Source organism: Branchiostoma lanceolatum, chromosome 9 (assembly GCF_035083965.1).
Source record: "Branchiostoma lanceolatum isolate klBraLanc5 chromosome 9, klBraLanc5.hap2, whole genome shotgun sequence".
Lineage (NCBI taxonomy): Eukaryota > Metazoa > Chordata > Leptocardii > Amphioxiformes > Branchiostomatidae > Branchiostoma > Branchiostoma lanceolatum.
The window spans coordinates 3,228,824-3,251,218 of record NC_089730.1 but is presented as its reverse complement, the minus strand read 5'-3'; the positions used below and the strand labels follow the sequence as shown (position 1 = coordinate 3,251,218).

Here is a 22,395-nt window from a genome sequence, read left to right as displayed (position 1 = left end):
GGTATATCCATTATGAAAATCCATTGAAGAAATCATGAGTTATTCTTTAAAATCTAAAGCACTCAGCTATTTCGCCGGTCGACGCTGGTACAACCTTCGGGCGCGGCAATTCTTTCATCGGATCTTATCGGCTGATTTCGGAGGGGTTCGTCACCCATATATGGTCTTGCTCGGGTATCATCGGCGAGGAAACCCTCCCCGAACAAAAATACTTTGCAAGGGAAAAAGACGTGTTTACAAAACCCTCAGAGGTGCAAGTAACATTCCGCGCGGTATTGAACTTTAAAGGGTCTATTAACCCTTCAATCAAAAAGTAGACAAAGATTATATGACAGTCCACTAAGGATCACTAAGAAGTACAGGTCGCAAACACCCTGTGTACTCCTTTATATGATAGCGGACTAACTTCTCTGGCATATCATCCGTCTATCTCATGATAAAGGACCATAAAGTATACCTCCCGAGTCCGTTCAAGTTTCACGGTTCAGCGACATGTGGAGCGTGCTAGAGTGTAATTGACCTTAGCACGTTTCCAAGCAGAGGTTGGTGGGGAGGATTATCATATACACCGTTTTACGTCCGCTCTCCCCCACAGATTGCGGAAATAGTGACAAGGGAGGGACATATTTCTCCCCATCTTGTCCTTTGAGCCTGCGACATTGAACAGAGAGGACGAAAAACGGGATGTAACTAAAAGGACACAATCTTCCCCACCAACCTCTGCTTGGAGAGAATGGACCCACATCTGCTGTGTGTTATATATATCCTGTGGTCCGCCTGGAGAAAAGATCAGCCGGGCCGGCAGCACTTAACTCCCACATGGGCCAGTTTAGGTACAAGCGGTGTCACACAAAGGCCAGGCACAGTTCAGTTTGGAGTTCTGAAGTCAAGTCAGAGGTGTTTTGGGACTCAGATGTAATAACCATTCCCGTCAATATTACACTTCAACTGCCGCGAGACTTATTCATGTTAAAGTATCTGTGGTCTGTCTGCTGGCCCTTGTGGAAACTTGTGAAAGTACCTATCATCTATGATATCTGCTTTGCAACGATGCTCCCTATAAAGGTATGTCATCATTTTATTCTTTGATCCCACATGGTACAACGCTGACTTCTTATAATAAGTGCAGGAAATGTTTACCTAGGGGAAAGATTGTTCAAATTTTGTTAGGTGGCCAGGCCTGGATTCTTGTCTACAGATCATGCAAGACTTATTTAGCCTGGCCGGATGACTGGATGGCCGAAAGGAAATTTTGCAAGACCGTCCCGGGGCCCTCCTTTCCGAGTTAGACCGTGTGTTGTTTCTTGAATCTCAGGGTCTAGCAGACTGACGGCCTTCATCATATGTGAAAAATGGCCTGTGTATATCCTGGTAACAATCTGGCATACAGACATGATGCGGAACTTACCATACTGAAAAGGAAACACGTAAAAGCTGTTACAATGTGTGTAACGATCTAGATTTGTCTTTATAGTTTTATAGTTTTCTGATCTTTAAGGAACAATCATAATACTATTATCTGTATCATCCTCTTGTAGTAATGACTTTGAACAAACTACTCTAAGACCCTGTAAGTATCTCACTATGAAGCGTAGACGTGCCTCCGAGTATTCTGTCAGCTTGTATGTTATCAGTTCATCTATCTTGCGTGTACTTCTAGGATGGCCGAAATGTGTTTTCCTTCTAGTGATGGCGGGGCAAGAAATATTTCTGTCCGGTGGGGGGCCAGGGGGTGGGTTGTGACTCATCTACACACGTGTAAAAAAATCGCGTAGAGAACCCCCATATATGCATAGATCTACATTTTCTATAATGAAAAAGTTACACTATCGAGCTGAGATCCTCGGTATTGGCTAGGAGGTCTTTTAAGCGTTTGTGTAGGGCTTTCTCATGCTAGCCGAAGGTCTCTACTTCGAGAGAACAGAAAATGTTGTTGTGTTCTCATATTACCAGCACGACCCTCCTCTAGGTACGAGAGCATACAATAGTTGGGGTCAGCCATTTTCTTCTTCACCGTAAATATGATTATCTAAGAGTGTAAAAAGACGAATATATAACGAGTGCGATACCAGTGTCGGTAACCAAGGAGGTTTGATAACCAACTGACCCGGCCGCCCGACGTTGCGACTAAGCAACTCCCCCGCCGGGTAGGGGATTGGCCCGGGAAAGTGATTAGCCCCGGAAAAAGTGTAATGATGTAACCTCCATTATCCAAGCAGATGTAAGGAGCACGCAGGATCCGGGTATTATATTTTCTGTAACGTTCTGTCAGGATTTAGGAGACCTCATGGACGCTTGGCGGAGCATGTTTGACGGCAGATTAATATTCATCATTGTAGGCGGTGAAAGGTTGCAGTAATTTCCGGAAACTAGGAGTAATTTGACGCACTTTTAAGCCAGTGTAAAAAATCGCGCAGAGAACCCCCATATATGATATGCATAGATCTACATTTTCCATAATGAAACGTTACACTATCAAGCTGAGATCCTCGGTATTGTCCACGCCGTCTTTTAAGTGTTTTTGTAGGGCTTTCTCATGCTAGCCGAAGGAATCTACTTCGAGAGAACAGAAAACGTTGTTGTGTTCTCATATTACCAGCACGACCCTCCTCTAGGTACGAGAGCATACGATACATGTAGTTGGGGTCAACCATTTTCTTCTTCACCGTAAATATGATTATCTAAGAGTGTAAAAAGACAAATATATAACGAGTGCGATACCAGTGTCGGTAACCAAGGAGGTTTGATAACCATTTGACCCAGCCGCCCGACGTTGCGACTAAGCAACTTCTCCGCCGGGTAGGGGATTGGCCCGGGAAAGTGATTAGCCCCGGAAAAAGTATAATGATGTAACCCTTCATGATCCAAGCAGATGTAAGGAGCACGCAGGATCTGGGTATTTTGTTTTCTGTAACGTTCTGTCGGCATTTAGGAGACCTCATGGACGCTTGGCGGAGCATGTATGACGGCAGATTAAGGTTTATTGTAGGCGGTGAAAGGTCGCAGTTATTTCCAGAAACTAGGAGTAATTTGACGCACTTTTAAGAATCTTTTAAGCCAGTGTTGACCTTCTGGAGTGACGATATTCGGGCCAAAACGTGTACAAGATCCGGTGAAACAGTTAGAGTAGAAGTCTGGAGATCATGACATTCGTGAATAATTTCATCAGGTTGGCAAGTGAATGAATAACAAGGTTCTTTTAATGTCCACAAGGTTCTTTATCCACAACCATCCGACCTTTCGTTGATCGCATGTGACCTTTCCGACAGAGAAACAATGGCAAACAATGATAGGTTCGAAACAATGTTTGACGAATTCCCATGCACTTAGCCGAGCGTGTCGATGATGTACAGTGCAAAAAAAAAAACGATCGCACCTAGCTACTCTCCAAGCAGAGGTAAGATCCGGGGTATTTTCGTGGTATTTTCGCGGTATTTTGTACGTCTTTCTACTTTTCCGTTTTTAGTTGGGTCTCCCTCCTCTGAGAAGGCGAGTTGGGTCTCCTACTCCGTCGAACATACCCCTGATCTTACCTCTGCTTGAAGTAATCGCACTAACAGTAGTGTGAAAAGGAAACGTTTTGTTTGGGATTCAGAGATTCAGTGCAATTGACAGAACTGTGCAATAGCCCGTGCTGCAATTGATTGGCTTCTACTGTATATTCCGTACATAAAGTACAGTCAAACCGACATAAGACGACTCCCCAAGGTCCGGAAAAGTGGTATTCTTTGACAGAAGGTTAGTCTCGACATTTCCGCGTCGAAGCATAACTTGTGGTCATTGGCTGTAGAAATTCCCGTGCTGTGAAAAATGTATCGCACGGGAAAGGGGGGTGGCACCTTCAGTGTAGAAGGAGTAAAAGTTTCACAATCAGTAACACGCATAAACGCTTAAACATGTACTAGGCTTAGAGTCTTTGGTGACAAGGATGACATTAATATGTAAGTCAGTAGTCACTGCGGTCGAGTACGATACCCAACGTGTCCACAGGAAGAATCTAGGAATATACGACTGAAGCAAAATGTGGAACAGTTCAAAATGGGTTAATTTCTTTCTATAACACGAGGCAGGTAGTACGTTTGTTCCGTCATTTTCATGTACAAAGTTGTTTGTAGTTAGATAACGTTTACGGTTATTGTAACTGTTTATTTGTTCATTTGAGTACTCAACATGAAAGGAAGGGCAAAACAGGTGATCAATAAGAAGAACTGTATAATTGCTACTGAGTTAAAACGATATACAGAGTAATTGTTATTCATCCGCAATTCTGGCTATGAAACCCAATAGCTATAATAGCTCACATGTAAAAAAATATAAATCCAGATACATTTCAAGCACAATGTTTTTTTGTTTGTTTTTTTGTTTGTTTGTTTGTTCAAAAAAGAGGATGTGAATGTTTATCTGGCCTCGACTATTGAACTTTTGATAAACAAAGTCAAAATTTTATTTACAGATCGCGGTATCGGAAGCAAATTTTACAGGACATGTTGACCGACAAAGGACCACCAAAAGGACTTAACGCAGACAGCTCCTGGAGTCATTCTAATTATGGTGGACAGGCCGGTTGACCACATCTGTAGTTACCACCACATGTTTTTAAAGTTTATCATTGATATTTTGCTTGAAAATACATGTATGTTGAACAGGGCGAACACCTCTTAGCCTCGTAAGTCTTATACGTTTTTAAATATATTATGTATATATGCGTGTGTCATTATATCTGACATGTATCAATTGTTGTTGCTGTTTTATTCATCACATTTCATTGTATGATATGACATCGAGCTGTATTGCATAATGGAGTTTCTCATTTGAGATGACTAATTTCAGTGTTCATGTGATGTCGTAAAGCAATCGTGGCTTTATCTTTATAGTTATGATATTCTTAAACATGTGGTATAGCTATATTGAACACTGTTTGACTACAATCAGAACTTACACAAGTTCGGATGTCTCTCAAGTTATGACGTATAGATAGACTGTCACCGGTCATTATATCTATAGTTACTACATGTACAAGTAGTCACTTAGGTTGGGGTTAACCTCTTTTGGCAGGAAGAAAATGATAAACTGCGTTTCTGAAAATGTGTTGGCTTCCTTCAAGCTATTAAAGCGTTGTACACGTTGTCCCAGGGGTAGTTGGTTTTCTATAGCTAGTTGCTAAAAGCGTCCAGGTTTCGTTTACAGATTAGATGGAAGCGATGTTTTCTAAACGCTTAAGATTGTCTCTTAGTTGAGCTATCACCGTCTGCAGTTATAAAGTCATTTTGGGTTTTCAGAGACGTTAATTTTAGTAATTGCCGTAAAGTTATATTGACCAGTTAAAACGTACTAAAAATGTAATATTCATTGTAGCACAGTGTTTTAATTCTATCTTGCATCCTTAAACTGTAACAATAACTGTATTGTTGGCCTGGATGCTTCGGAGTTTGTTTTATGTTAACTGCAATAAATACATCAAAACATTCTATTTGTTTGTGAGTGCGTGATTTAACTAAAAACTGACAATTTTACCTCACCTTGTTTTTTTTTTGTTTTTTTTTTTCTATGAAGGGTGGCTTCATGTCGGGTCCGGCATTGGACGCCCATCTTGTCGGTCTGCCAGAGAGAGGGGAGCCCCCTCGTGTCGGCCTAGGATTCCCGTTGTGTCTGCCTTCAAGAGGGGATTCCCCTCTTGCTGGCTGGCCTAGGATTCCCGTTGTGTCTGCCTTCAAGAGTGGAGTCCCCTCGTGTCGGCCTAGGATTCCCGTTGTGTCTGCCTTCAAGAGGGGATTCCCCTCTTGCTGGCTGGCCTAGGATTCCCGTTGTGTCTGCCTTCAAGAGGGGATTCCCCTCTTGCTGGCTGGCCTAGTCCCCTCTTGCCGGCCTAGGATTTCCGTTGTTTCTGCCTTCAAGAGGGGAGTCCCCTCTTGCTGGCCTAGGATTTCCGTCGTGTCTACCTTAAAGAGGGGGTTCCCCTCGATCCGGCATAGGAAATCTAATCGAAAATCTCGGTGAATCAAAAATCGTAGACACTAAGGCCTTTTTTGTTAATTTTCTTATGTCTGTCATTTGTGTTAATTCAGCCATAACAGCTTTATTTTCAACATGCTGTCGTCTTGAGAATTCAAAATTCAAGACGTCAAAAAGGGAATAAAATGGATTTTCCCTTATTATTTTGGATTCTGTTGAGGAGTGCAGCAAGCAGTTTATTGAGCTGTCTAGCCTGAAGAGACACATGCGGACTCACACCGGTGAGAAACCGTACAGATGTGAGGAGTGTAGCAAACAATTTACTACGTTGTCTAATCTGAAGGTACATATGCGGACTCACACTGGTTACAGACCGCGTGTGTGAAAAATATACAGCAGAAGCTTGTGACAGACTACTGAGAAACCCCTTTGTATCTGAGAAGAGTAAAGGAAGTTCATGTTACGATCAATCCATGAAACATTCAATGCATTATTGAATAGGCTAGCTGGTGCGACCTCATGTACATGTAGTAGCCATAAGGTTAGATGTTTGGTTGATCAGTAACGTTAACAAGGTAATATCACATGTTGGTTACTGTGAGGAAGTAGATATCTTTGTCTTATTTTAAAGAGTCAGTACATTTGCTTGTTCTTGCTCCGTGGCAAATAAATCGTGTTAAAACTCTGCACCTCTTCTTTTTAGTACAGATATCGCACACGCTCTTATTGTTAATTGAGTTTGAACATCTATATAGTCTAATTGTACGCGTCCTTTTATTCAAAGAATTCGTAGATAATCTTTGCAACCAATGTGCACGGATTCCTTTACACGTTTCATGTTTGGCATCCCCTTTGTAAATCATCGTTAGTAGAATTTTTTTTCTATTTGTTGGAGTTATTTGTCAATTTGCGGTAGGTTTGATAAAGAACTGTTACAGTAACAATAAAAGTTTTACTGGTTATATAAGACTTTTGCATGACTGATTACCTTGTATTGGTTAACTGGGTTTCTCTGTTTTAGCTACCGAAGCTTTACTTGTTACTTTATGTTTGACTAATCACTATAGAGCGTTTAGTCTTAAAATTAGTTGTAGCAAACATGTCATAGATGCATTAAGATGTTCCTAGGCAGTGTTCATCATCGTAGTGCATTGTGAGATGCCGGAGATTTGTTAACTTACCACATTTCGGTTTCGTCAGTAGATGAAGACATGCAATGTGTTGTTGCAATAAACTTGAACGTAGTTTTAGATTGTTAACTGGCATTTGTTATCGTTATTTTGTCGAGCTGCATTCGTGGTTGTCTTATTTGCGAATTAACGCATGTAGCATGTTGTTGTTTGTTTTTGTTTCACAATCAATGATTCACAACTCCCCTCCCGCAAGAAGATTTATTCACGTTCACTGTTCAACTTACTTTTTATACCGTTCCCCAAGTTCTCTATGCTCGCCATTGTCATATCCTGACCCTCACAGGCAAGATACTGCGAGTCTTATGCAGATTCACCCATTTCAGGTTTTACTTGAGGTAATCAGGAATGTAGAATTTGACCTTTGGCCACCGGAAGTAATAGACCTTGATTGTGTTTGCCCGCCATTTTCACAAGTGACAGGACTATCATTTTTTCTTCATCAAAGACGGTTTGGGAGACGATCCAACTATCTATTGATACAACAAAAAATACCAATACATTGGTAAGACCTTAATTGATTATTGACCTTTTGATACTAACACGACAGCAAGTTGAGTTAACGCTCATTAGAACTTTTATTACAACGTGAGATTGTTAACGAAGCCCCCCCCCCCCCCCACACACATGTTGAAATACCCAGCATCCAGTCAGACCAAGGAGGTTATTATAACCTTGTTTTCTGGATGATTGTATTTTTTTGCTCTCACAAGTTTACACAACAGCAGATGATTTAAGCACTGCGTCATGTTTGATGAATAAAAGAAGGCACTACGCTGATGGATGAATATACCAACATGACAGACCAAAAACCTTCCCGGATGCTTCATTCCGCCATTTTTTGGTCCCAATGAAGTAATTAGGTATGTAAACCTTGACCTGATATCACCGGAAGTAATGACTCGTGATTGAGGTTGCAGACCACAGTATTTCTCCTATAGGGATTTATATAGTTAAGGATCCCAAGGTGAGAAGCTTCGACGCTTGAAAATTTATAGAAAGGTGCACAATTAGGGTGCAAGATTTTTATATGTTTGATTTCAAGGTTCAATCTACAAAATATCTGCAAAATGAGGTTAAATTTGCCGGCTCGTTCTCTTTTAAAAGCTACTTTGATATGACCCCCAGCGGAGGTCAACGTACTGCAGGCGACTTACAGTAGTCGGGCGGTAACAATATCCAGGCGCGAATCCAACCCGACCGAACAAACATCCTAATCAAACTCGTACTGTCTCAAAACTGACGTATCCCTCTGCCATTCACCACAGTTTCAGCCTCGCTAACGTGCACAGAAAAAAAACTACGGCCTTTTCAAGCAATGTGACGCACTACTTCGTACCCGAACTACTATTGTCCACGGGGGTCGCCCATTAATACTGTGTTCTGCGACCTTAAGACGACCTTGACCTTGGTTTTCTTTTGTTCATGCAATGTAACAGGTTTAGTTGAAGAAGTGTACCAAAGCTTATTGCAAACATCCGAACGGTTGCCGAGATAGCGATAGCTTTGCACTTCAGGGCCTGGCATAGGGGTAGACCCAGGGCAAGGCCTATATGAGGGGCCATTTAGCACTGCTTGAACAGACAGATTTCCGCTTTGAAAACCTGTGTATACCTGCTAGGAAATCCCTAATTTCCGCGGGTTTCAATGAGTTCCCACAGTGGAAACGCGATGTGTCCCTTTTGGGGAACCTATGCACATCTGTGTAAACGGACCACTGTCGTGTACACTTTGTGTCCTTCGATGTAAACCTGTGCGCACAAGTGTGTAAACGTGTGGACATGTGTGGAAACTACATGTGTCGGCCTTTGTGTGCGAACGAGTGGTGCATAATTTAGCAGTAATTATCGCGTAATTATCACCTAATTATCTTTTCCTGTTGGTATAACCGCGCGGGCCGTCCAGACACATCCGGGTACTCCTTCAAAATACCTTTTGTCATTGAAAGTAGTGTCGTTGCTATGCTACTACGCCCCGAACCCCCCCCCCCCTCCGGGCACCCCCCTGCCCCCTCCCAGCCCCCTCCCTTATACCACCTCGTCATACCGAAAGCACACGAAATCATTGTTCGTAAAGTTCATGATAGATTGACATTTTATTCACTATTAGAGATAAATAACAACCAATACATTCCAGCCGATATATTCTCTCAATTACATTCATTTACATTTACACTTGCAGTCTTTTAAACGGTTCACAGTTACACACAGACTAAGCTAACAATACCAAGACAAAAGGTGAAAACGTACGAAGTGTCTAAATGAAAATTAACAAAAGAATCCAGATACATCTAACATTATTTAGAAACAGGTACAAAACTCTAACAAATCTATTAGGTTAACAGCTACATGCATTGATAATTTCGAATTCTACATGGATTTCAAATGTTGTTGTCTACAATTCTGTCTAACTGCTGCCCTCTAGAGGCAGAAAGTCATCGTTTTCATCGAACTGTGGTAGTCAGGCTGAATTGTCCACTGGCGCAGTAGTATCGGACTTAAACCTATCCTGGAGGGAAGCATACTAAGTAGTCCGTATGACTCGTCGCTCGTTGCTTTACTGTATCCAGACAGACACGCCGTTGTAATGTCCACATTCTTTATCCGACACGGGTTGAAAAGTCCGGGGCGAAGCCGTAGTCAAAAGTCCGGACTGTCTTGCTTTACCAAGGAGGTTATTTGTCCATATAACATCCGTGGCTTTACAAGGAAGTCACAAAGGTAGCTCCCTGTCGCGATGTTCTGTGTTCAAACGCCTTGCATCAGTCTTGTCGTAGAATAGAAACCAAGCTCAAAATAATCCCAGGCAGGAGTCGAATAATGCTAGTATCCAGACACAGAGATAGCAACAACACACATCTGCACACAGCGACACAGGCTCCTCAAATACATACTGAAAGATTTGAAAATGGTGACAAGAACCTTGATTGGTCCCTGTTTTTTAAACCACGTGATAGCCGAGAAATACTATTGGATGTCCCTTTTCTTTTACTAGAATTTGCATTGACACAGACATAATTACTTGTGAAACACCGTGTATGTCTATTGCATACATTCTGTTTTGAGCAGCCTGATTACTGATTTTTCACAGATTAACAATACCTGCCAAGGACGGTGTTAAAACATGCGGCGTGTCTTATGAATAATGACGACAGCCTGATCAATTAGTATGTTAACAGTAAAAGTTGCAAGTAAATCGTTCTATCGACGATATAGCCGGCGAGGAAATTAGAATACATCAAGTCAAATATATAACATGTCATGTTCCAAAACAACATTTACTAAAAGGCAATGGACGCCATTCAGTGCAAGGTGAACATGTTACATGTATTTGTGTGTGTTTTACGGAGACACGGACCTATGTCGATAATAGTTCGCGTGTGACGTAGTTAATCTTTCTATTAATCAAAGTGATACACATAGCAGTCTAGATTCATGTGACTTGAACGAACATCACAGTCGGTACAGAAAATTAATACAGAAAGATAAGATTTACGTTCAGTTTTTTGTCGCCCTTGTCATAGAAACAAAAGCCCAGACAGCACAATACACATCAAATCGGTGTTTATTTTTGCAACGAGCAAATGACTATTTCATAAAAGCACAGATTCAAATCAACTCGTAGATCATAGACCCAAATACAGAAGATCGCGAATGGTCAATGATAAAGTAACTTCGCCGGCTACAGTGAGAATATTTGCTTGCAAGTTGAACCCTCTCTCCGTAGCCGACTCCCTTAGCATACTATTCAACCGTTGATCTATTTGGCCAATTTCTACTATTATCCCCAGTCATCCTCGGGGCCTTTTAGAGGCTATGTCGATGACGTACGGTCCAGGTTTGGGGATAAGGTTTCGAACCCAAATCACCCGTATATCTTATACCTATGGAGCAGTGACGTGAAACAAGAACTTCAATGTTAGATATCGAGTTCTGTGGTTTAATTTGGGAACAATGATATGCTAATTATACTCCGCGTTGGTACGTCGTGTTGTCTTAAATTTGTTTACAACGTGACTCAGGCTTAGAGTCAGACAAATGGGAGTCAAAATTGCACAAAGAGACGCCAATGTTTACAATGAAAACGCAAAGCAGGCAATATGCTGGAGTTCTCCTGAATCAACGACTCCGACCCATACGGCAATGTTTATAAGAGTGAAATCATGAGAGCATTCGTTTTGTTTTCAATACAACGCCATGCCACACATTTAACGCGTTATCGTTTGGCACCAGTATTTTAGGCTTTCCCAGTTATGTAACGTATTAAACACGTATCAGGGGTTTACACAATGAGGTTTTAAAGAATCATACGTTTACGTCATTTTACCCAGGACAAAAAGATTAAACAATTACTCAGGCAAGGCGCTCCTTGCTCGAGGTAAATTTTCACGCACTTCACAAGTCTCTATTATCATGGTTAATTATTCCCGGCACAAGATGTTTCCTAAGGTGGGAAACTTTGGACACTTTGTGTGCACTTTTGTGTGCACATGTGTCCAATCTTGGTGACACGGGTGTAGGAAAGCCGTGTACACAGCAAGGAAATGTTGGGTTTCACCATAGTGCCCAAGCTTGCAAACTTGTGGAAATCTTTGTTTCCATGCAGTGCATATCATGGAAGAAAGCAGATTTTTACAGTTGCTTCATTAATTATGCAAATTAGAATCTGATTTGCATAATTATCGTCCAATCATACTAAGCATCACACAAGCTATCAACATACCAAAAATCATGACAATCCATGAAGGCCATCTTGTCATAGTATTTTCTCATACATTATGCAAATGAGGTGTTCATTTGCATAGTTCATATCAATTAATATTTCTCTCTTCCTCAGTTACATATGGACACATGTTTCAGAGTCCTATCATGGAATTTGGCGGCTGTATAAACTTTCCTCATTAATTATGCAAATTAGATACTGATTTGCATAAGAAGTATCTAATCATGTACATCATCACTCAAGCTATCTACCTACCAAAAATCATTACCATCCATCAAGCCCTTCTTGAGTTATTCCCTTTCAAAGTCAGACGCAAAACCTGCTCCTGCAGTTCCAAAAAAAGCCGCTAGGGGGCCCAAACCCACACCACTTACTCTGTTTGTTTGTTTGTGCCTTTATTTAAACTCGAAAAAATGCTCCAATCGGCCATCAGGGCCGCTTTTCATGGAGGTCGAGATGAGGGCATGTCCAGGGGTCAAAATAACAATAAATAACTTAATGCTTGGTCAACCAAGGTGATTCAAAATTACAACAATAATGCAAAGAATAGATAAGTAATGAATAAACAATAATAACAAATAATAATTCGTCAAATCGTTGTGTCCATAGCCGTTCAGTTACTGATGCGATATTCTTTTGAAGGTTGAAAGAGAACTTGCTGCCCTAGCGTCCTGAGGTAGTGATGCAGTAATCTCTGTCCAAAGATCTATCTACCACTCAAAAATCAGTTCCATAGCATGTCCAGAACACGCGATATCAAAACAGGAAGTTTAGCTGCAGTACCGTAAGAAGCCGCTAGGGGGCCCAAAATCTAATCGTTTTCAGGTCTCATCAAAACCTACCAACATACCAAATACCAAGACAATCCATCAAGGCGTTCTGGAGTTATGCTGTGCCACTACAAACATACATACATACATACAAACGCTACCCTCTGCATAACTTTCTCGGCGAAGGTAATAATACAGCATATGTAGTAAAACAACAATCAGTAAGTACATACATTGTGATTTATCAACGGTGCATACAAAGTTCATACATAGTAATATATCATACGTAGTAGTACATTGATCAGTAGTACATACACACAGTAATACATCAATCAGTATGTACGTAGTGATATATTAATCGATAGTACATATATAGCAATACATCAATCACTAGAACATACATAGCAATGCATCGATCACTAGTACATACATAGTGATATATTTATCTGTAGTACATACATAGTGATACATTAATCAGTGGTACATACATTGTGATACATTAATTAGTAGTACATACATATTGATGAATTAATCAGTAGCACATTCATATGAAGTTGATCAGTAGTACACACATAGTCATGCATTAATCTGTAGTACATACAAAGTGATGCATTAATCAGTAGTACATACAAAGTGATGCATTAATCAGTAGTGCATACAAAGTGATGCATTAATCAGTGGTACATACATAGTGATGCATTAATCAGTGGTATATACATAGTGATGCATTAATTAGTGGTACATACCTAGTGATGCATTAATCAGTGGTATATACCTAGTGATGCATTAATCAGTGGTACATACAAAGTGATACATTAATCAGTAGTACATACATAGTGATGCATTAATTAGTGGTACATACCTAGTGATGCATTAATCAGTGGTATATACATAGTGATGCATTAATCAGTGGTACATACATAGTGATACATTAATCAGTGGTACATACATAGTGATGCATTAATTAGTGGTATATACATAGTGATGCATTAATAAGTGGTACATACATAGTGAGGCATTAATCAGTGGTACATACGTAGTGATGCATTAATTAGTGGTACATACATAGTGATGCATTAATTAGTGGTACATACATAGTGATGCATTAATCAGTGGTATATACATAGTGATGCATTAATCAGTGGTACATACATAGTGATACATTAATCAGTGGTACATACATAGTGATGCATTAATCAGTGGTACATACCTAGTGATGCATTAATCAGTGGTACATACATAGTGATGCATTAATCAGTGGTATATACATAGTGATGCTTTAATTAGTGGTACATACATAGTGATGCATTGATCAGTGGTATATACATAGTGATGTATTAATCAGTGGTACATACATAGTGATGCATTAATCAGTAGTACATACAAAGTGATGCATTAATCAGTGGTATATACATAGTGATACATTAAACGATAGTACATGCATGGTGATACATTAATTAGCAGTACATACATGTTTAAGGACTTAAAACTGGTGCACAATAAAGACATACAATAATATAAAAATTGAAACACATTTATAAGTAACATGTCTACTACAGCTTGTTCTACACGCTAAGGATCTGCTATATTCCTAGCGATAAGTCCAATACAAAGACAGTGACACTAGAACTTCAATGAGTAATTTAGACAAATTCCAGTTGTACTTTAAAAGGCAGAATATTGTAATGAATATTACATCATTATCACTTTATCTGAACAATATCGTTTCCCGCTTGATGGTTCACTTATCTTAGTTGCTATTCTTATTTGAAAAACCAATAAAAAAATGAATGAACAAAAAGGCAAATGGCAAAACTACAACATCTTAGAAAAGAAGTTCACCAACTCAGTAGCTCTGTTGGGTTAAAGCAGCCCAGGCTTGAAAATTCGTGTTCGAGTTCGGCCGCGTGCCTGGCCACCGGCACGGTTCAAAATGTTCCACTACGGAGCATTTCGGGGAGTGCAAGGTCTATTTTTCTACCCAATCATGTATCTCATCTCAGCTGTATGTATAAGTACAAAATTGTTTTGTAGGCCATGATTTCGATTGTATTACATTCTAAATGTTTCAATCAAAAGGTTTGGAATTTGTCTCCTCCACGAATGTTGCATGTGCCGCGCCGAGTCCTACTAGCGCTGTTTTGACGGAGGTGTTCCAAATAGAACAGGGGGTTCTATATGTTCGATATGGTGTTCGAAGGGAACGGGCGTTACGTCAAAGGTGTTGGATTTCGCGGGAGACAGCGAGCTGCTTGTGTGAGATCGGGTTATGCCACTGTTATTTAATTACGATTAAGTCGTATATATCCCTGTGTTAAAAACAGTAATAAGAGGTCACAAGGGTATTACAGTTGGATACACATTAAAAAGCTTACATTCAAAACAACCATTGTTTCTTATGTGACTTATTGAGCCACTTGTTGCCACCTTTTAATTCATTTTAGAGTCTCTCGCCAGTGTGAGTCCGCATGTGTCTCTTCAGACCGGACAGCTTACTGAACTGTTTGCTGCACTGCTCACAGCTATACGGTTTCTCACCAGTGTGGATTCTAATGTGAACTTTCAGAGAATATAGATCACCGAACTTCTTGCTGCACGCCTCACACTTGTAAGGTTTTTCACCAGTGTGAGTCCGCATGTGTCTTTTGAGATTTGACAATGCAATGAACTGCTTGCCACACTCCCCACACCCGTAGGGTCTTTCCCCCGTGTGCGTCCGCATGTGCGCTGTCAGAGGACCCTGTAGACTGAACTGCATGCTGCACTCTTTACACTTGTATGGTTTCTCGCCCGTGTGAGTTCGTATATGTGCCTTCAGAATGCTGAGTCCAGAAAATCGCCTGCTACACTCCTCACACCGGTAGGGCCTCTCACCAGTGTCAGTCCACATGTGTCTGTTCAGTCCGCCGGGTTGACTAAACTTTAGATTGCACTCTACGCAATGGTACGGTTTCTCCCCTGTGTGAGTTCGGATGTGTTCCTTTAGACTATTCAGCTCACTAAACTGCCTGTTGCACACCTCACACACGTGCGGTTTCTCACCAGTGTGAGTCTTCATATGCCTCTTCAGATTGCCTGCCCTATTGAAGTGCTTAGTGCACTCCTCACAGCTGTACTGTTTCTCAACTTTGTTCTTCTTGCTATGGTTATTACAACCGTCAACTCCGTACTGTTGGTGGATGTATGTCGAAGGTTCTCCAGACTTGTCCGATATCTCTTCGGATCTGCTGTCCATGATCAGTGAATAGCTGTAAAAAACACATTTTGGATAATATTACGAAATAGTTACGATAAATCGGAGTGGATAAAGGAATGTTGAAAATGGAGCATATCACAGAGAAAAAGAAGGCAGTGTGAACGATGTTTTGTTCCTGACCGGTTAAACAGATAAAATTTCACAACTGTCTCATGCGTCGCACGACAATATGATTCGCATTGGCCTTGTTAAAGGTAAAACAAATGTAGGAAAAGACAAAGATGAAAATTTGTATAACTGCTAAAAGGACATATATTTTCAACATTTTAAAATTTTACCCGCGGTCGGAATTAGCTGCAACCTGGATGAAATAACCTAGTATACACGTAGCTACGAGGAATTGGGTTGTGAGTTGCTTTGGGCGGTGTATACCTTAAGATTTTTGTTGAATTTTACTCTTTAGAATTACATGCTTCATATGGCTATGGCACGGATAGATTAATAAGTACAGGTAAATGAAGTCATAGTACTTACCGAAATACAACACTCACGGCTTCAGCGTCGTTACTGGCAGGAACAGGGCAGTTGATGACGGGTTTATATAGTGACTGACAGGGTGGATAAAACCGGTTCAACGGGCTATGTTAATCATTAAACAAAAGGTAGTATAGTGTGAGATGCACTGATTTGCATGAGATAAGATCAGACTACATGAAAAGAAGTAGAAACTAGATAGGCAACATTTGCGAGCAAATACAGCATTTTTAGCCATACTCCTCTCCATGCAAAAAATGGACTGCCCCAAAATAAAACTTGGGGAAATTGAAATATCAAGAAAATACTTCAGCCCAAAAGTGATCTACTGCAAAGTCATCCCAGTTATAAATTGAGATTTCCCTATTTAACCCCCTTAAATTTGAACAACACTCTTCCACATGCAACCCATTCATAATGGACCATGCATTCTAAAATACTTCACGAAGTAGTTAAGAAGCATTGGGCTGTGTCGCTCTCGGCGGTGTTTGCCTCGCTCGGATTTCGGTTAAATTGTAGTCTATATGATTACCGGTAAATGTAGAAATACAGAGTAGAAATACAGAGTGCACTACCACGATATTTGCTGTACTGTGAATTGGTTAAGCCAACTAGGGCACCTTGCACTAATGGCCTATAAAAGCCAGAACACACTGTACTGTGCTCATTCGAGCCTTAATCCTTGAGAAAGCCACACACAGGCGAAACATGTCGGTGTGGGCTCGAATGAAGGTCTAAACGGGAACTATACGCGGCTACAGCCTCTTTTCTGAAGATGTTGTGTGAGTGTGTACGGTTTGCTTGAGGTTGCCCACTACTACTGAAAGTTACCGGTAAATGTAGTCATAGGCAATACTTGCCAAAATGTAACACTCCAATGGACTGCTAGGTGTTATCACGGCGAAACACGGATCCTCACGGCTTCAGAGTCTTTGATGGAATGACTATGACTACGTGATACTGGCTATGATGACATCAGTCTTAACTGAGGTTCCCTACTGCTTCCTGGACTAAACTAACTTGCCGCTAGCATGTTAACATGTTTTTATATGTTTTCTCCGTAGATCGTCTATTGAGCTTCACTGTATAGCGGACTACCCCTGGCATACTATTCACTCTATTTGGCCGATTTCTACTATTTTCCCAGCGATCGCGCGGAGCCTGTTAGCTAGAGGCTAAAAATTACCTGCTAACTCCACAGAACATCGGTTACTTCATCTTTCTGTGACTGGCTTTGTAGTCCACTTCAGTATAGAATATCACAAAGGAAAACACATTTTTGGGAATCATGGCACAACAATAACATAAAACTGTGTCAGTAATTACAAGATTAAGTGTTCCGAGTTGATCAGGTGTTGCACTAGTACTCGTATCTTCTTGCAAGTCGGTGAGAGCGTGCAATCGTATCACAGCTTTCGTACACACTGATTGTTACAATATTCGTTTGTGGTTTTCAATTTCATTTTTGTACATCCACCTCTAGCCTGTGTTTACACAAGCTCTCCCTGGCAGAGGTTAATGACCCCCTCTTGGGAGCGTCATCGTCGGGCGAGCCGCTAGGAGCGCGATGTAGTCAGGCTACATCCACACCAGGTTTGATTTGAACCGTCATCGGCCAGGTTAATAATTTTATAAATTTGTGTGCGATTTCGATATACATATACAATAGATTACTACTATATTCACACAAAATACATAATGGAATAGACAATATATTAGTATATCCGTGGTATAAACATGTTCAAGTCAGTCCGTAATATTTATTTCTAACTGGCGTCAGGTTTTGTCTCGCTGTAGTAGCGGTTGTAGCACAGCACGAAATCGAATATTTAAGCAAACTTTCCGAATGACGGAAACAAGAATTAAAGGTCGGAAAATATTTCAGCAGAGTTTACGGGGCCGTTAATGCCGCTGAAAGTAAGATTTGAGCTTTCCGCAACCTTTCCGCGTTCGTTAACATGAATTAAATGCATACTATATCTTTCCATGGACTTTAAGCATCCTTATATACATCGTATAGATGAAACATTATGGTACATCAGTAACCAATATATTCTCCAAGCAGATATATTCTCTCCTGGGGACTAATAGTGCCTCAATTTTCGAAATCTTGGAGAATAGCTGATATACCCGAAACGGTCTTCGATCTTTAAGATACACCCATTTGCAGTAAACACCGATCCCGCTTAAGTCATTTCTGTTACAGTTTTTTTTTTAAACAACGCACCATGCATGTGTACGCACATTGTACGTCTACTTTGTAGCAATATTAGACATACAGTCCATACCTATCTTCGTCGGAGTTGATCTTCTTTGATCCGTGTTTATGCTACAGCTTACAAAAAACAGCAGTTATATTATTTCCCCCCTTTTATGTTTAGGTAGAGAAAAGCTGTCGGAAAGCGGGCGTTTTCCCTCGCAGTTATTTCTACCTTTCCGATATCCTTCCGTTACATATAGGGTCGGTTTACATAGAAGGGGGGAGACCTCCCCCCTTTTATGTTTAGGTAGAGTAAAGCTGTCGGAAAGCGGGCGTTTTCCCTCGCAGTTATTTCTACCTTTCCGATATCCTTCCGTTACCTTTAGGCTCGGTTTACATAGAAGGGGGGAGACCTCCCCCCTTTTATGTTAAGGTAGAGAAAAGCTGTCGGAAAGCGGGCGTTTTCCCTCGCAGTTATTTCTACCTTTCCGATATCCTTCCGTTACATATAGGTTCGGTTTACATAGAAGGGGGGAGACCTCCCCCTTTTATGTTTAGGTAGAGTAAAGCTTTCGGAAAGCGGACGTTTTCCCTCGCAGTTATTTCTACCTTTCCAAAATCCTTCCGTTACATATAGGTTCAGTTTGCATAGAAGGGGGAGACCTTCCCCCTTTTATGTTTAGGTAGAGAAAAGCTGTCGGAAAGCGGGCGTTTTCCCTCGCAGTTATTTCTACCTTTCCGATATCCTTCCGTTACATATAGGTTCGGTTTACATAGAAGGGGGGAGACCTCCCCCTTTTATGTTTAGGTAGAGTAAAGCTTTCGGAAAGCGGACGTTTTCCCTCGCAGTTATTTCTACCTTTCCAAAATCCTTCCGTTACATATAGGTTCAGTTTGCATAGAAGGGGGAGACCTCCCCCCTTTTATGTTTAGGTAGAGAAAAGCTGTCGGAAAGCGGGCGTTTTCCCTCGCAGTTATTTCTACCTTTCCGATATCCTTCCGTTACATATAGGTTCGGTTTACATAGAAGGGGGGAGACCTCCCCCCTTTTATGTTTAGGTAGAGAAAAGCTGACGGAAAGCGGGCGTTTATCCTCGCAGTAATTTCAACATTTCCGATATCATTCCGTTACCTTCAGGCTTGGTTTACATAGAAGGGGGGAGACCTCCCCCCTCTTATGTTTAGGTAGAGAAAAGCTGTTGGAAAGCGGGCGTTTTCCCTCGCAGTAATTTCTACCTTTCCGATATTCTTCCGTTACATATAGGTTCGGTTTACATAGAAGGGGGGAGACCTCCCCCCTTTTATGTTTAGGTAGAGAAATGCTGTCGAAAAGCGGGCGTTTTCCCTCGCAGTTATTTCTACCTTTCCGATATCCTTCCGTTACATATAGGCTCAGTTTACATAACCCACTCTTATATACACTCTTATGTTTAGGTAGAGAAAAGCTGTTGGAAAGCGGGCGTTTTCCCTCGCCGTTATTTCTATCTTTCCGATATTATTCCGTTACATATAGGCTCAGTTTACATAACCCACTCTTATGTTTAGGTAGAGAAAAGCTGTCGGAAAGCGAGCGTTTATCCTCGCCGTTATTTTTACCTTTCCGATAACCTTAGGCTGGGTTGACTGTGCTCTCAGTTTTAGAAAACAACGCGGAACATTGAGCTAACGACTCCCGCCGGATTGCTAATCTATAGGTCGGCGGGCATACTGTCTTCGGCCGCCGCACAAATTGGCTCAGTCCGCGGATCGAGACCGCGCCGCCGGCACGTTTTGGCAGATTTGTGTATTTGTTCCTTTGTTTGTATCAAAAATCGTCAAATAATGCGTGTTCTCACGCAGTTTTCCATGTCATAATCTACAAGTAACTTCTAGAAAGATCACCGCTAACAGTATTTTCTATTGTCGCTCGCGTCAGTTGTTGTGTTCGGGGCAAAAGCGAAACGCAAGGACGTCTGCTTTTCAATTGCAAATTTATACAGTGTGAAGTCGTAAACAAGCTGGGGCGGTACGTTCAGATGGTAATGCAACATCTCCATATTTACTAGTGGAATGCCATGTGACAGGGCATTACCCAATCAGAGAAAAGGGTGGCTTTTTCAAATTAACCGTATATCCCAGAGACAGTTATTTTTTTTACAGCGAAGACAGCTCATGAAGGATGTTTGAACTCAGTCGTTTCAACCCACAAGTTATGGCCACGACGTTCTTCTTACCACCCGGAACCCGGACGGAAAAACGTAAAGCTGGGACAAGGACACTAGTCTGTACAACTTGGTGAAACCAAGGAGGTTTCATAGGATTATACTTCCTGGGTGAAACCAAGGAGGGTGGAGATGCTGAACGGAGCATGCGGGCACGCGATTCGGGACTTTGTTGTATCTCCAAATCCACCCGGTACCAGTGGAGACAACGGTCACCAAGTAAACAACGGCGTGAGTTAGCCTCCAACCAGGCCCAATGGATTGCAAAGACCGTATCCAACTGAAAGAAGGAGCTTGTATGTATAGAAATCCAAGTACTTTCTCTGCCAGTTTGATACGGTCTTGATGAAACCTATAGATCTGTTTGGAGATTAGCGTGAGTGAAATCGGAACCTGTCTACCTGTCTTGACAGGAACTATCCCTGTCGTCTCGCCCAACACTGGGACCGGAATCGTGGACTTGGAAATGTCGCAAAATGGTGAAGGGAGAATCTACCGACAATGTGAGATTGATCCCTCGTTGACCGCGTCAAGTACAAGTTAGAATATGACGACCGATGACGAAACCGCAAGTACCTAGTAAATGTTATTCAACCCAGAATGATTGTACTGTTACAATTCACTCTATTTGGCCAATTTCTACTATTTTCCTAGCGATCCGCGGAGCCTGGTAAATTTAACGGCTAATAAGACACGGGAGGGAAGAAAAGTTAGACGTAGGGTTAGTTAGTGTTAGGGGTTACGTTCTGGTGTCGATGTAATAGTTAGCTAGTGTTAAAACTTGGAAGCACATTGTAATAGTTAATAGTTGGGGTAAGGAATAGCCTGAATCGTTTATTAATGATAAGGTGACGTGTTTTAATTAAACTAGCTGTCCATGTAAGAAATCATTTATTCCATTTTATATGTGTATATTCGTTAAGTTGGGGAGGGGTCTCGCTATAATGGCGTAACACGTTTTTGTGCAGTGTTATCATCTTTCAAATAAATTGTTCTAAACTTTTACCGGTCCTGTTGCCTTTCATATTCATATTTACCTGTCTATGTAAGGGTTCGGAATGGTTAAGCTATCCGTAGCAAATAAAGTAAAGGATCAAATTAGATACTGTATAATGAAAAGGAAACTTATTGTAGAGACTACGTTTTAGCACGTTAAGCTCGTGTTTTTAGCACGTTTAGCTCGTGTTTTTAGCATGTTAAGCTCATAAAAAGGCTACGGAAAACACTAGGAAAGGTATAGCTTTAGGTAGTCTTTCAGGCTGCGTGAACGGCACATAAACGTAGGGAAATCGTGACGGAAATAGATTATAAAGATGGACGAAAGGTTACGGAAAGGTCTCAAGAAACGCATACTTTTCGTGTTGGACCTTCCGTAAAGGTACGGAAAGATTGTCCATAACGACGCCTTTACGCATTGTAGAGACCACGTTTGTAGCGCGTTAAGGTCGTAAAAAGATCACGGAAAGCCCGAGGAAAGGTATGATTTTAAGTTGCCTTTCAGGCTGCGTGAACGGCACATAAACGTAGAGGAAATTGTGACGAAAACGTACTATAAACATGAACGAAAGGTTACGGAAAGGTCTCAAGAAACGCATACTTTTCGTGTTGGACCTTCCGTAAAGGTACGGAA

At 41.2% G+C, this 22,395-nt stretch overlaps 1 protein-coding gene and 1 long non-coding RNA gene across 2 annotated transcripts; one reads left to right on the top strand and one right to left on the bottom strand.

The window, feature by feature from the left end:
• The first annotated feature begins 782 nt into the window (after positions 1 to 782).
• Positions 783 to 5,513, top strand: LOC136441439 (uncharacterized). Its single transcript, XR_010756892.1, has 2 exons — positions 783 to 1,065; positions 4,454 to 5,513. It is a non-coding gene; the product is annotated as an uncharacterized lncRNA (long non-coding RNA).
• Positions 5,514 to 12,855: 7,342 nt separating this feature from the next.
• On the bottom strand, positions 12,856 to 16,433 carry LOC136441411 (zinc finger protein 436-like). Its single transcript, XM_066437693.1, has 2 exons — positions 16,365 to 16,433; positions 12,856 to 15,882 (listed from the first exon to the last, which is right to left on the bottom strand). Exon 2 carries the CDS (start codon positions 15,867 to 15,869, stop codon positions 15,075 to 15,077), a length of 795 nt encoding a protein of 264 aa, XP_066293790.1. The 5' UTR covers positions 15,870 to 15,882; positions 16,365 to 16,433; the 3' UTR covers positions 12,856 to 15,074.
• Between the last annotated feature and the right edge of the window lie 5,962 nt (positions 16,434 to 22,395).

Excerpts from the sequence above, each read along its gene's own strand:
- LOC136441411 (XM_066437693.1), bottom strand. The coding sequence starts at position 15,869 with ATGGACAGCAGATCCGAAGAGATATCGGACAAGTCTGGAGAACCTTCG.